The 13,402-nt window shown below is 45.8% G+C and overlaps 1 protein-coding gene across 5 annotated transcripts in view; it reads right to left on the reverse strand.

The window, feature by feature from the left end:
- LOC139767257 (paired box protein Pax-6-like) overlaps positions 1-13,402 on the reverse strand; it is a 224,616-nt gene that overhangs the window by 122,587 nt on the left and 88,627 nt on the right. For 2 of the 5 annotated variants that reach the window (XM_071696418.1, XM_071696416.1), the window contains one exon: positions 8,596-8,625. The exons of 1 other annotated variant lie outside the window; for it this stretch is intronic. In XM_071696418.1, the coding sequence (XP_071552519.1) occupies positions 8,596-8,625 (30 nt within the window). Of the gene's footprint in view, positions 1-8,547; positions 8,626-13,402 lie in introns of all 5 variants that reach the window. 2 more of the 5 variants (XM_071696415.1, XM_071696414.1) reach the window with 1 other exon arrangement.

The raw sequence follows: 13,402 nt of genomic DNA on the forward strand, positions 1-13,402 counted from the left end.
GAGATCTGCTTCCTCCCATTTTCTTTGGCATGATGACCCAACTCCATTGACGTACTGACCAACATATCAGTTTTCCATGATGCCTCAGCCCACACCTGGGGGTCTTCCTCAGCCCACATCTGGGGGTCTTCCTCAGCCCACACCCAGGGGTTTTCGTCAGCACAAACCTGGGGTCTTCCTCAGCCCACACCTGGGGTCTTCCTCAGTAAACCTGGGGTCTCCTTCAGCACACACCTGGGGTCATCCTCAGCGCACCCGGGGTCTTCCTCAGCACACCTGGCGTCTTCCTCAGCATACCTGGGGAGGTTTTCCTCAGTCCACACCTGGGGGTCTTCCTCAGCACACCTGGGGTCTTCCTCAGCCCACCGGGGTCTTCCTCAGCACACCTGGGGTCTCCCTCAGCACACACCTGGGGTCTTCCTCAGCACACCTGGTTTTTTTTCCTCAGTCCACACCTGGGGGTCTTCCTCAGCCCACACCTGGGGTCTTCCTCAGCATACCTGGGGAGGTTTTCCTCAGTCCACACCTGGGGGCTTTCCTCAGCACACCTGGGGTCTTCCGCAGCACACCTGGGGTCTTCCTCAGCCCACACCTGGGGTCTTCCTCAGCCCAAATCTGGGGTCTTCCTCAGCATACCTGGGGAGGTTTTCCTCAGCCCACACCTGGGGGTTTTCCTCAGCACACCTGAGGTCTTCCTCAGTAAACCTGGGGTCTTCCTCAGTAAACCTGGGGTCTTCCTCAGCCCACACCTGGAGATTTTTCCTCAGCCCACACCTAGGGTCTTCCTCAGCCCATACCAGGGATCTTCCTCAGCCCATACCGGTGGGTCTTCCTCAGCCAACACCAGGGGGTTTTCCCCAGCACACCTGGGGGTCTTCCTCAGCCCACACCTGGGGTCTTCCTCAGCCCACACCTGGGGTCTTCCTCAACAAACCTGGGGTCTTCCTCAGCACACCTGGGGTCTTCCTCAGCCCAAACCTAGGGTCTTCCTCAGCACACCTGGGGAGGTCTTCCTCAGCCCACACCTTGGGTTTTCCTCAGCCCACATCTGGGGGTTTTCCTCAATACACACCTGGGGGTCTCCCTCAGCCCACACCTGGGGGTTTTCCTCAGCACACCTTGGGTCTTCCTCAGCCCACCGGGGTCTTCCTCAGCTAACCATCCCATCTGGCTGGTGAAGGGGCTTATCATTCCATCTGGCTGGTGATAGGACTAACCATCCCATCTCCTTGGAGATGGGGCTAACCATCCCATCTCCCTGGTGATGGGACTACCCATCCCATCTAGGTGGTGATGGGGCTAACCATCCCATCTAGGTGGTGATGGGGCTAACCATCCCATCTAGGTGGTGATGGGGCTAACCATCCCATCTCCCTGGTGATGGGACTACCCATCCCATCTTCATGGTGATGGGGCTAACCATCCCATCTCCCTGGTGATGGGACTACCCATCCCATCTAGGTGGTGATGGGGCTAACCATCCCATCTAGGTGGTGATGGGGCTAACCATCCCATCTAGGTGGTGATGGGGCTAACCATCCCATCTCCCTGGTGATGGGACTAACCACCCCATCACGTCTTTACGTCCATCCTCTCTACTCTCTAAACCCCTGGTGTCAGCTGTGTGTGTGTGTGTGTGTGTGTGTGTGTGTGTGTGTGTGTGTGTGTGTGTGTGTGTACTGTCAGCAGTGTCAGGTCTAACAGTTCTAGCAGGAAGGTGTCAGCAAATCTGACAGTATCTCAGCGTTGTTTGCCCAGCGTCAGCCAAACAGATAGAGCTGACGTACGCCTCGACCAGTTCTAAGACCGAACCAGCTTCATCCAAGCGTCAGCCACACACAGAGTAGCATAGCCCGTAATTACAGCGTCAGCAGGGCCATAATCTGTTGTCAGCACAGGTTCCAGCCGAGCGTCAGCGCAACATAAGGGGTGACAGCTTGGTGGGGGGGGGGGGGGGGGGGGGGGGGCTGGGCTGGGATGGTCGGCGGGACCACGGTCGACCAGACGAGTCGACTGGAAAATCGACCAAGTATGTACCTTCCCTCCCTTCTCTCTCTCTCTCTCTCTCTCTCTCTCTCTCTCTCTCTCTCTCTCTCTCTCTCTCTCTCTCTCTCTCTCTCTCTCTCGAACTCAGCACCCCCTCCCTCCCTCCGTGCCCCCCCCCCCTCTCTCTCTCTCTCTCTCTCTCTCTCTCTCTCTCTCTCTCTCTCTCTCTCTCTCTCTCTCTCTCGAGCTCAGCACCCCCCCTCCCTCCCCCCCCCCTCTCTCTCTCTCTCTCTCTCTCTCTCTCTCTCTCTCTCTCTCTCTCTCTCTCGAGCTCAGCACTCCCTCCCTCCCTCCCTCCAGCGGACGGGTCCCTCCTCCCTCCTCCCTCCCTCCCGAGCCTCGGTCAAGTATCGTTTTATTCGCTATCCAGTAATTTATTTTCTTGCCGTATGCAAATGAGGTGGTTCACACAACCCTGGGTTTTATCTCCTTCCCCACCGGGGGAGCGCTTGGCCAGGCCCGGGCCAGGTCGCAGGTGCTATAAGTGAATTACATCATGGCATCGTTCAATAAACATTTTCCTTCATCGTATTGACCATATATATATATATATATATATATATATATATATATATATATATATATATATATATATATATATATATATATATATATAACTTTCTTCTTTCACACACTTTACCAAACTCAGTCACCAGCTTCTGCAGTTTCTCACATGAATCAGCCACCAGCGCTGTATCATCAGCGAACAACAACTGACATATTGGAAAGGATCACAATTTTGCGCGTGATCAAGATATTCCTATGAGTCCACGGGGGAAAATGAAACACGAAAAGTTCCCAAGTGCACTTTCGTGTAATAATCACATCACAAGACTGTTATATTTCTCTCTTGTGATGTGATTATTACACGAAAGTGCACTTTGGAACTTTTCGTGTTTCATTTTCCCCGTGGACTCATAGGAATATATATATATATATATATATATATATATATATATATATATATATATATATATATATATATATATCTTTCTTTCTTTCATACTATTCGCCATTTCCCGCATTAGTGAGGTAGCGTTAAGAACAGAGGACTGGGCCTTTGAGGGAAAATCCTCCTCACCTGGCCCCCTTCTCTGTTCCTTCTCTGGAAAAATAAAAAAAAAAAAAAAAAAGAGGGGAGGATTTCCAGCCCCCCGCTCCCTCCCCTTTTAGTCGCCTTCTACGACACGTGGAAAGTATTCTTTCTCCCCTATCCCCAGGGATAGTATATATATATATATATATATATATATATATATATATATATATATATATATATATATATATATATATATATATATATATATAATATCATATGTATATATATACATACATTATATATATATATATATATATATATATTCCACGACTTTTACAAGACTTTAATTACATAAAGATTTTTGGTATGAATTTGAGGTCTGACGTTCTTGGTGCCCGTCGTGTGTATGTATGAAAACCCATCAAAGTGATTTGACTTTGAAATCTTGTAAGTTGTACTCTCTCTCTCTCTCTCTCTCTCTCTCTCTCTCTCTCTCTCTCTCTCTCTCATTCCTTCATGATCACAAGTGGAATTGAACGAAGGTTATGGCGAGTCGTTGTTGTGAACGTCATGAGAACATCATGTGAACGTCATGTGAGCGTCGTATGAACATCATGTGAACGCCATGTGAAGAACATATGAACGCCCTGTGAAGAACATGTGAACGTCATATGAACATCATGTGAACGTCATGTGAAGAACATATGAACGCCCTGTGGAGAACAAGTGAACGTCATGTGAACGTTATGTGAACATCATGTCTCTCTGCACCTTACAGCAGGTGTCTGGGTCACGCACCATGTTGGGAGAACATTTCCATTTTCGCTTTGATTAATTCATATTTGCGTCTCTTTTTTTTTTCTTATGCAAATTAGTTGAGCGTAGACCTGAGAGTGAGACGAGGTGGTACGTGCACGAGGATTACGTACACGGGGTCCGAAAGATGACCTGTTTTACCTTGACCTTTTTTTTTTTTTCTGACCACAGTTTACGAACACCGTATGAAATCGTCTCCCAGAGCACTGTCCACACTATGAGGACTAAGGACGAGTACTGGAACCAGAAGGTCAGTACTGGAACCAGAAGGTCGGTACTGGAACCAGAAGGTCAGTACTGGAACCAGAAGGTGAGTACTGGAACCAGAAGGTGAGTACTGGAACCAGAAGGTGAGTACTGGAACCAGAAGGTCAGTACTGGAACCAGAAGGTCAGTACTGGAACCAGAAGGTCAGTACTGGAACCAGAAGGTCGGTACTGGAACCAGAAGGTGAGTACTGGAACCAGAAGGTCAGTACTGGAACCAGAAGGTCAGTACTGGAACCAGAAGGTCAGTACTGGAACCAGAAGGTCAGTACTGGAACCAGAAGGTCAGTACTGGAACCAGAAGGTCAGTACTGGAACCAGAAGGTCGGTACTGGAACCAGAAGGTGAGTACTGGAACCAGAAGGTCAGTACTGGAACCAGAAGGTCAGTACTGGAACCAGAAGGTCAGTACTGGAACCAGAAGGTCAGTACTGGAACCAGAAGGTCAGTACTGGAACCTGAAGGTGAGTACTGGAACCAGAAGGTCAGTACTGGAACCAGAAGGTCGGTACTGGAACCAGAAGGTGAGTACTTCCGTCTTCTAACACACTGGACGCTACTTGTTAGAACGGATCAACTGTGAGGGTTCCAAACTCCCCCTTTAGGTACGCCAGGTGGCAAGAAACGAATCCACCACACACACACACACAGAGCACCAGACCACTGGGTCTTCCCAGCGACTCTGTCCAGACAGAGGAACAGAATAGATTTCTATTGTGGTCGGAGCAGAAAGACATAATGATTTTCCCCAAAGAGACAGGTAGGTAGACCTGTATGTACATTTTATCGTAGAGCTAAAGAAGGGCAACTACGTTAATCGTGGATTTGGAGCGAGGTATGGTTCAGATTTATGCTTAAAACGCATCTGCTTTCAACTACTTTAACTTGTGAATCTTGGCGAAAGGGAAGAAAATGCTTCTCCATCTTGTTCCAGGTAATTCGTGTGCCCATAAGTTTATGTTCCATCTCTAAGTACCTCGTTAGGTCAAGCCCTTAACGATTCTAATGAATACCTGTATCAAACTTCCCATTTTCTAGACGAAAGAGATTAAATTCGTTCAGTCGGCTCCCTCTGGAGTGCGCTACGTTGCGGGTGCAGGTCACGTTGGGCGAGGCTGCCACACCGTCAGATGGCAAGAGGATTACAGTGTCATCCCTCATGCTACAGGAACATTACAGAAACATCTTAGGTCTAATTGATTAAATGTATGTAACATGAACTTCACCTCATTTGCATTGTCTTTGTAAAAAAAGAATCATGTGAATATATTTTCAATTGAACTGCCAGCCATGTGCTCCAGAAAGCCAGCAACAAATGCAATAATGAAAAAAATTAATACGATATATATATATATATATATATATATATATATATATATATATATATATATATATATATATATATATATATATATATATATATATATATTCCTGTGAGTCCACGGGGGAATGAAACACGATAAGTTTCCAAGTGCACTTTCGTGTCATAATCACATCATCAGGGGAGACACAAGAGAGAAATATAACAGTCAGTTGATGTACAACGAAGGACGTCACTGTGGCCTCTGGTGAGCTGGTCAACATTATAACGTAATGTAAACATCAAAGAAAACGTCATTTTAACGAAGACTTGCTACGAAATGGAAGAGAGTGATACGATTAATGACCTTAATTAGTACGATAGTTAAGGCATAACTAATGTCCCTCACATATCTGTGGGATGAGTAATATTACGTTGTTATGAAGGTCTTAATGTTTAACATCTGCCTCCCCAGCAGCAGACCCCAAGATTCGAACACTGAACCGAGTAAACTAAATTACGTAGCGAATCAAATATCACTACTGACCTCTTTTTTCAAAACACTATAAACTGTAGATATCTATAAGAACAACGAACATTAGAATACCACAAAGACCAGTGTTTCTAATCTATATAATATTATTATTTGAATTACTATGTAGAGATGATGTGTTTCGAACCTGAAGAGACCCGGTTTCGAATCTGTGTTTGAAGCTTCGTTATTCAGTACTAAGAAGTTCGGGTACCCAAGCCATAGTGTGTGTGTGTGTGTGTGTGTGTGTGTGTGTGTGTGTGTGTGGACTACAGCCATGTAACGAGACGTCCCGTGGGGGGGAAATGGAGTTAAGGAAGGTGTTTGTCACAGTAACGAACAGAGGGCGTCGTGCGACGTGCAGGGAATACGCGCGCTATAGCAAGCATCTCCACACCCGGATATAGACCGTGGTGAGGGCGGCCATAGAGGCGGAAGTCACCACATCCTACTTCATGAAGGGTAGAGATCAAAGATTTGTGTTCATCTCAAGAGAAAATATACAACTGGCACACACCTGGCTAATACTGGAACGATTATATATATATATATATATATATATATATATATATATATATATATATATATATATATATATATATATATATATATATATATTCCTATGAGTTCATGGGAAAATGAAACACGATAAGTTCCCAAGTGCACTTTCGTGTCATAATCACATCATCAGGGGGCATATATAAAAATTCGTGCCCACGATAGACCATCAAACCCAAGCTATATTTCCCTATATAAACCACATACATCCTACCTATTAAGATAGCTTCAACACACTCATCATATACCCAGAAGTTGAAAACGTATCTTATCTCTAAACAGTAGATTAAGATACACCTGATACATGCTCATATAACCAGTTCGTACAGATAACATTTAAGATAGTGGTCATCAATATTGGTCTAATTATGGCAAAAGATAATCGCGAGATGAGATGAATTCACTTTGAAGATAAAACCTGCCACAGATGGTGTTAAAAAGGCATTTAAGTACGCCACACACACACACACACACACACACACACACACACACACACATCAATATATATATATATATATATATATATATATATATATATATATATATATATATATATATATATATATTTTTATATATATATATATATATATATATATATATATATATATATATATATATATATATATATATATATAACAAACTGATATAAAAGTTCAGAAAACGTATGGAAGGTTTAAATGATAAACAGAAAATAATGGTCAACAAGGACACGATATATATATATATATATATATATATATATATATATATATATATATATATATATATATATATATATATATATATATATATAATTGATATGAAATACAGCAAACAGTATGAAAGGCAAACAAAGGTAGGTAAACAAGAATAGGTGAAGTGTGAAGTAAATAAGCAAAGCAGGTGTTAAGTTAAACAAGATCAGCAGGTGAGGAGGTAGACAAATTCATCAGGCAAACAAGATCAGCAGGTGTGGAGGTAAGCAAACTTAACAGGTAAACAAGATCAGCAGGTGCGGAGGTAAACAAATTCAGCAGGTAAACAAGATCAGCAGGTGCGGAGGTAAACAAATTCAGCAGGTAAACAAGATCAGCATGTGTAGAGGTAAAAAAAATCCGCAGGTGTGGAGGTTAACAAGATCGGCAGGTGTAGAGGTAAACAAGATCAGCAGGTGTGGAAGTAAACAAATTCAGCAGGTAAACAAGATCAGCAGTGGAGGTGAACAAATTCAGCAGGTAAACAAGATCAGCAGGTGTGAAGGTAAACAAATTCAGGTGTGGAGGTAAATAAATTCAGCAGGTAAACAAGATCAGCAAGTGCGGAGGTAAACAAGATCAGGAGGTGTGGAGGTAAACAGAAGCAGCAGGCAAACATAATCAGCAAGTGTGGAGGTAAACAAAATCAGCAGATAAACAAGATCAGCAGATGTGGAGGTAAACAAAATCAGCAGGTAAACAAGATCAGCAGGTGTGGAGGTAAACAAAAAAGCAGGTAAACATATCAGCAGGTGTGGAGGTAAACAAATTCAGCAGGTAAATAAGATCAGCAGGTGTGGAGATAAACAAAATCAGCAGGTAAACAAGATCAGAAGGTGTGGAGGTAAACAAAATCAGCAGGTAAACAAGATCAGCAGGTGTGGAGGTAAACAGAATTCAGCAGGTAAACAAGATCAGCAGGTGTGGAGGTAAACAGAATTCAGCAGGTAAACAAGATCAGCAGGTGTGGAGGTAAACAGAATCAGCAGGTAAACAAGATAAGCAGGTGTTGAGGTAAACAGAATTCAGCAGGTAAACAAGATAATCAGGTGTGGAGGTAAACAGAATTCAGCAGGTAAACAAGATAGGCAGGTGTGGAGGTAAACAAATTCAGCAGGTAAACAAGATCAGCAGGTGTTGAGGTAAACAAATTCAGCAGGTAAACAAGATCAGCATGTGTGGAGGTAAACAGAATCAGCAGGTGTGAAGGTAAACAAAAATTCAGCAGGTAAACAAGATGAGCAGGTGTGCCTCACCATCGGGCCCGTCCAGGCCAGACCAGCAGGGCTGAAGGGTCGCCTTACCCGAGGGTGCGAGGGAGTAGTCGAGTACGTCTGGGGGGAGACAAGGGCGGTCAGTGCCTGGGGTGGCTATACGGGGGTTAAGGGGGGAGGGGACACTGTGTATAAGGGGGATCAAGGGGGACACAGTGTATATGGGGGATCAAGGGAGACACAGTGTATAAGGGGGTCAAAGGGGAACACAGTGTATATGGGGGATCAAGGGGGACACAGTGTATATTTGGGGATCAAGGGGGAAACACAGTGTATATGATCAAGGGGGGGGGGGGGGACACAGTGCATATGTGGGATCAATGGGGACACAGTGGATAAGGGGGATCAAGGGGGACACAGTGTATATGGGGGATCAAGGGGGACACAGTGTATAAGGGGGATCAAGGGGGACACAGTGTATATGGGGGATCAAGGGGGACACAGTGTATAAGGGGGATCAAGGGGGACACAGTGTATAAGGGGGATCAAGGGGGACACAGTGTATAAGGGGGATCAAGGGGGACACAGTGTATAAGGGGGATCAACGGGGACACAGTGTATATGGGGGATCAAGGGGGACACAGTGTATAAGGGGGATCAAGGGGGACACAGTGTATAAGGGGGATCGAGGGGGACACAGTGTATAAGGGGGATCAAGGGAGACACAGTGTATAAGGGGGATCAAGGGGGACACAGTGTATAAGGGGGATCAAGGGGGACACAGTGTATAAGGGGGATCAAGGGGGGACACAGTGTATAAGGGGGATCAAGGGGGACACAGTGTATAAGGGGGATCAAGGGGGACACAGTGTATAAGGGGGATCAAGGGGGACACAGTGTATAAGGGGGATCAAGGGGGACACAGTGTATAAGGGAGATCAAGGGGGACACAGTGTATAAGGGGGATCAAGGGGGACACAGTGTATAAGGGGGATCAAGGGGGATACAGTGTATATGGGGGATCAAGGGGGACACAGTGTATAAGGGGGATCAAGGGGGACACAGTGTATATGGGGGATCAAGGGGGACACAGTGTATAAGGGGGATCAAGGGGGACACAGTGTATAAGGGGGATCAAGGGGGACACAGTGTATAAGGGGGATCAAGGGGGACACAGTGTATATGGGGGATCAAGGGGGACACAGTGTATATGGGGGATCAAGGGGGACACAGTGTATAAGGGGGGAAACATTGGGAGTTAGTGTTAAGGGGACACACACAGAGGTGGGCAATAACACTAACTATTAGTTTGATAAGATGTTCAGTGTTAGGGTTCAGGGCCAGAGGAAGACAAGGGAGGATAGTGACAGAGGAAGACAAGGGAGGATAGTGACAGAGGAAGACAAGGAAGGATAGTGACAGAGGAAGACAAGGGAGGATAGTGACAGAGGAAGACAAGGGAGGATAGTGCCAGAGGAAGACAAGGGAGGATAGTGCCAGAGGAAGACAAGGGAGGATAGTGCCAGAGGAAGACAAGGGAGGATAGTGCCAGAGGAAGACAAGGCAGGATAGTGACAGAGGAAGACAAGGCAGGATAGTGACAGAGGAAGACAAGGCAGGATAGTGACAGAGGAAGACAAGGCAGGATAGTGACAGAGGAAGACAAGGCAGGATAGTGACAGAGGAAGACAAGGCAGGATAGTGACAGAGGAAGACAAGGCAGGATAGTGACAGAGGAAGACAAGGCAGGATAGTGACAGAGGAAGACAAGAGAGGATAGTGACAGAGGAAGACAAGAGAGGATAGTGACAGAGGAAGACAAGGCAGGATAGTGACAGAGGAAGACAAGGCAGGATAGTGACAGAGGAAGACAACGTGGGGTCAGGATCCCGAGTTGTGGGAGGACAAGGTAAGAAGTGGGTGCCCACTGAGAAGACTGACCCCACTCTTGTGTGCACTGACCCCACTCTTGCGTGCACTGACCCCACTCTTGCGTGCACTGACCCCACTCTTGTGTGCACTGACCCCACTCTGGCGTGCACTGACCCCACTCTTGTGTGCACTGACCCCACTCTGGCGTGTACTGACCCCACTCTTGCGTGTACTGACCCCACTCTTGCGTGCACTGACCCCACTCTTGTGTGCACTGACCCCACTCTTGCGTGCACTGACCCCACTCTTGCGTGCACTGACCCCACTCTTGTGTGCACTGACCCCACTCTGGCGTGCACTGACCCCACTCTTGTGTGCACTGACCCCACTCTTGCGTGTACTGACCCCACTCTTGCGTGTACTGACCCCACTCTTGCGTGCACTGACCCCACTCTTGTGTGCACTGACCCCACTCTGGCGTGCACTGACCCCACTCTTGTGTGCACTGACCCCACTCTTGCGTGTACTGACCCCACTCTGGCGTGCACTGACCCCACTCTTGTGTGCACTGACCCCACTCTGGCGTGCACTGACCCCACTCTGGCGTGCACTGACCCCACTCTTGTGTGCACTGACCCCACTCTTGCGTGTACTGACCCCACTCTTGCGTGTACTGACCCCACTCTTGCGTGCACTGACCCCACTCTTGTGTGCACTGACCCCACTCTGGCGTGCACTGACCCCACTCTTGTGTGCACTGACCCCACTCTTGCGTGTACTGACCCCACTCTGGCGTGCACTGACCCCACTCTTGTGTGCACTGACCCCACTCTGGCGTGCACTGACCCCACTCTTGTGTGCACTGACCCCACTCTTGTGTGCACTGACCCCACTCTTGCGTGCACTGACCCCACTCTGGCGTGCACTGACCCCACTCTTGTGTGCACTGACCCCACTCTTGTGTGCACTGACCCCACTCTTGCGTGTACTGACCCCACTCTTGCGTGCACTGACCCCATTCTTGTGTGCACTGACCCCACTCTTGCGTGCACTGACCCCACTCTTGCGTGTACTGACCCCACTCTTTCGTGCACTGACCCCACTCTTGCGTGCACTGACCCCACTCTTGTGTGCACTGACCCCACTCTTGCGTGTACTGACCCCACTCTTGCGTGCACTGACCCCACTCTTGCGTGTACTGACCCCACTCTTTCGTGCACTGACCCCACTCTTGCGTGCACTGACCCCACTCTTTCGTGCACCTACGTTAGTATTGTATCATCTGAGGTCTTACTGTATTATCATCCACAGTCATACTATATCATCCGCCTTCTTATTGTATCATCCATCTTCGTTCTGTATCATCCACCTTATCACTGTATCATCCACCTTCCTACTGTATCATCCACCTTGACTCTACATCATCCACTTTCGTACTGTATCATCCACCTTGGCTGTACATCATCCACTTTCGTACTGTATAATCCACCTTGACTCTACATCATCCACCTTCGCACTGAATCATCCACCTTGGCCCTACATCATCCACCTTCCTATTGTATCATCCACCTTCGTGCTGTATCATCCACCTTCCTATTGTATCATCCACCTTCGTACTGTATCATCCACCTTCGTGCTGTATCATCCACCTTCGTGCTGTATCATCCACCTTCGTGCTGTATCATCCACCATCGTACTGTATCATCCACCTTCGTACTGTATCATCCACCTTCGTGCTGTATCATCCACCTTCGTGCTGTATCATCCACCTTCGTACTGTATCATCCACCTTCGTACTGTATCATGCAGATTCGTGATCCATCCTCTATTTTCGTGGTTTATCAAATATCTTGATATTCGTGTGGCAACCTGGACGCTTCCTGATGTAGTAAGTGGTGGCTTAACGTATTTTGCCCAGAGAGAGAGAGAGAGAGAGAGAGAGAGAGAGAGAGAGAGAGAGAGAGAGAGAGAGAGAGAGAGAGAGAGAGAGAGTGTGTGTGTGTGTGTGTGTGTGTGTGTGTGTGTGTGTGTGTGTGTGTGTGTGTGTGGTTGGATGAGTCCCATGGTGCTGCTTTAGGAGAGAGAGAGAGAGAGAGAGAGAGAGAGAGAGAGAGAGAGAGAGAGAGAGAGAGAGAGAGAGAGAGAGAGAGAGAGAGAGAGAGAGAGACCTCAGAAGTGGTCGCTAGATGTGTATCTATATCGAATAAATTGGAAATATGGCAAATAAATGATAACTTATGGAAGGAAACAATTATATGGAATACACACGAGAAAAGATGAATGATAAATGAATAATAATCAGCAAAAATGAACAATATTCATCGAAATCAATATTTCTTTAAGTATAATTGGACGATTAGGAGAAATCGTAGAATCAAGCTAAACGAAAGACCAAAATAATGAAAATGTAAGACGAGCGAAAAACGGGAAATACAACACTGAGTTTAAAAAGTGACAAATATACACATTACGAATCACTAGAACACGAAAGCATCTGGAAAACAACGATAAGAAAAGAGACGAACGATAAACTATGCAACGAATGGCTGGACATAGAAAAATAAGAAACAAAGATTTTGGTTTAAAAAAATAGGGGGAAAATATATATATATATATATATATATATATATATATATATATATATATATATATATATATATATATATATATATATATGTATATATATATATATATATATATATATATATATATATATATATATATATATATATATATATATATATATATATATATATATATATATATATAGGCGTTGCAAGTGGATGAGGAAGGTCAGAAAGGGGGTGGACTTGGATGACCATAAGGTCGTGGATGGTATTGGAAATAGGGAGGTGGTGTTGGAGCGAACCAACTTAATAGGGCAAAGTCCAGACGAAATAGGGAGGGGGTGTAGACATTAAGATTTACAATGAACACAATATATTTTGTCTTGTGACTAATTATGATGATATGGACGTAAATCAAGACACCCCACCCCCCTTTCCCAAGGCTCCCATGTCCATTA

This window comes from Panulirus ornatus, chromosome 59 (genome assembly GCF_036320965.1).
Source record: "Panulirus ornatus isolate Po-2019 chromosome 59, ASM3632096v1, whole genome shotgun sequence".
Lineage (NCBI taxonomy): Eukaryota > Metazoa > Arthropoda > Malacostraca > Decapoda > Palinuridae > Panulirus > Panulirus ornatus.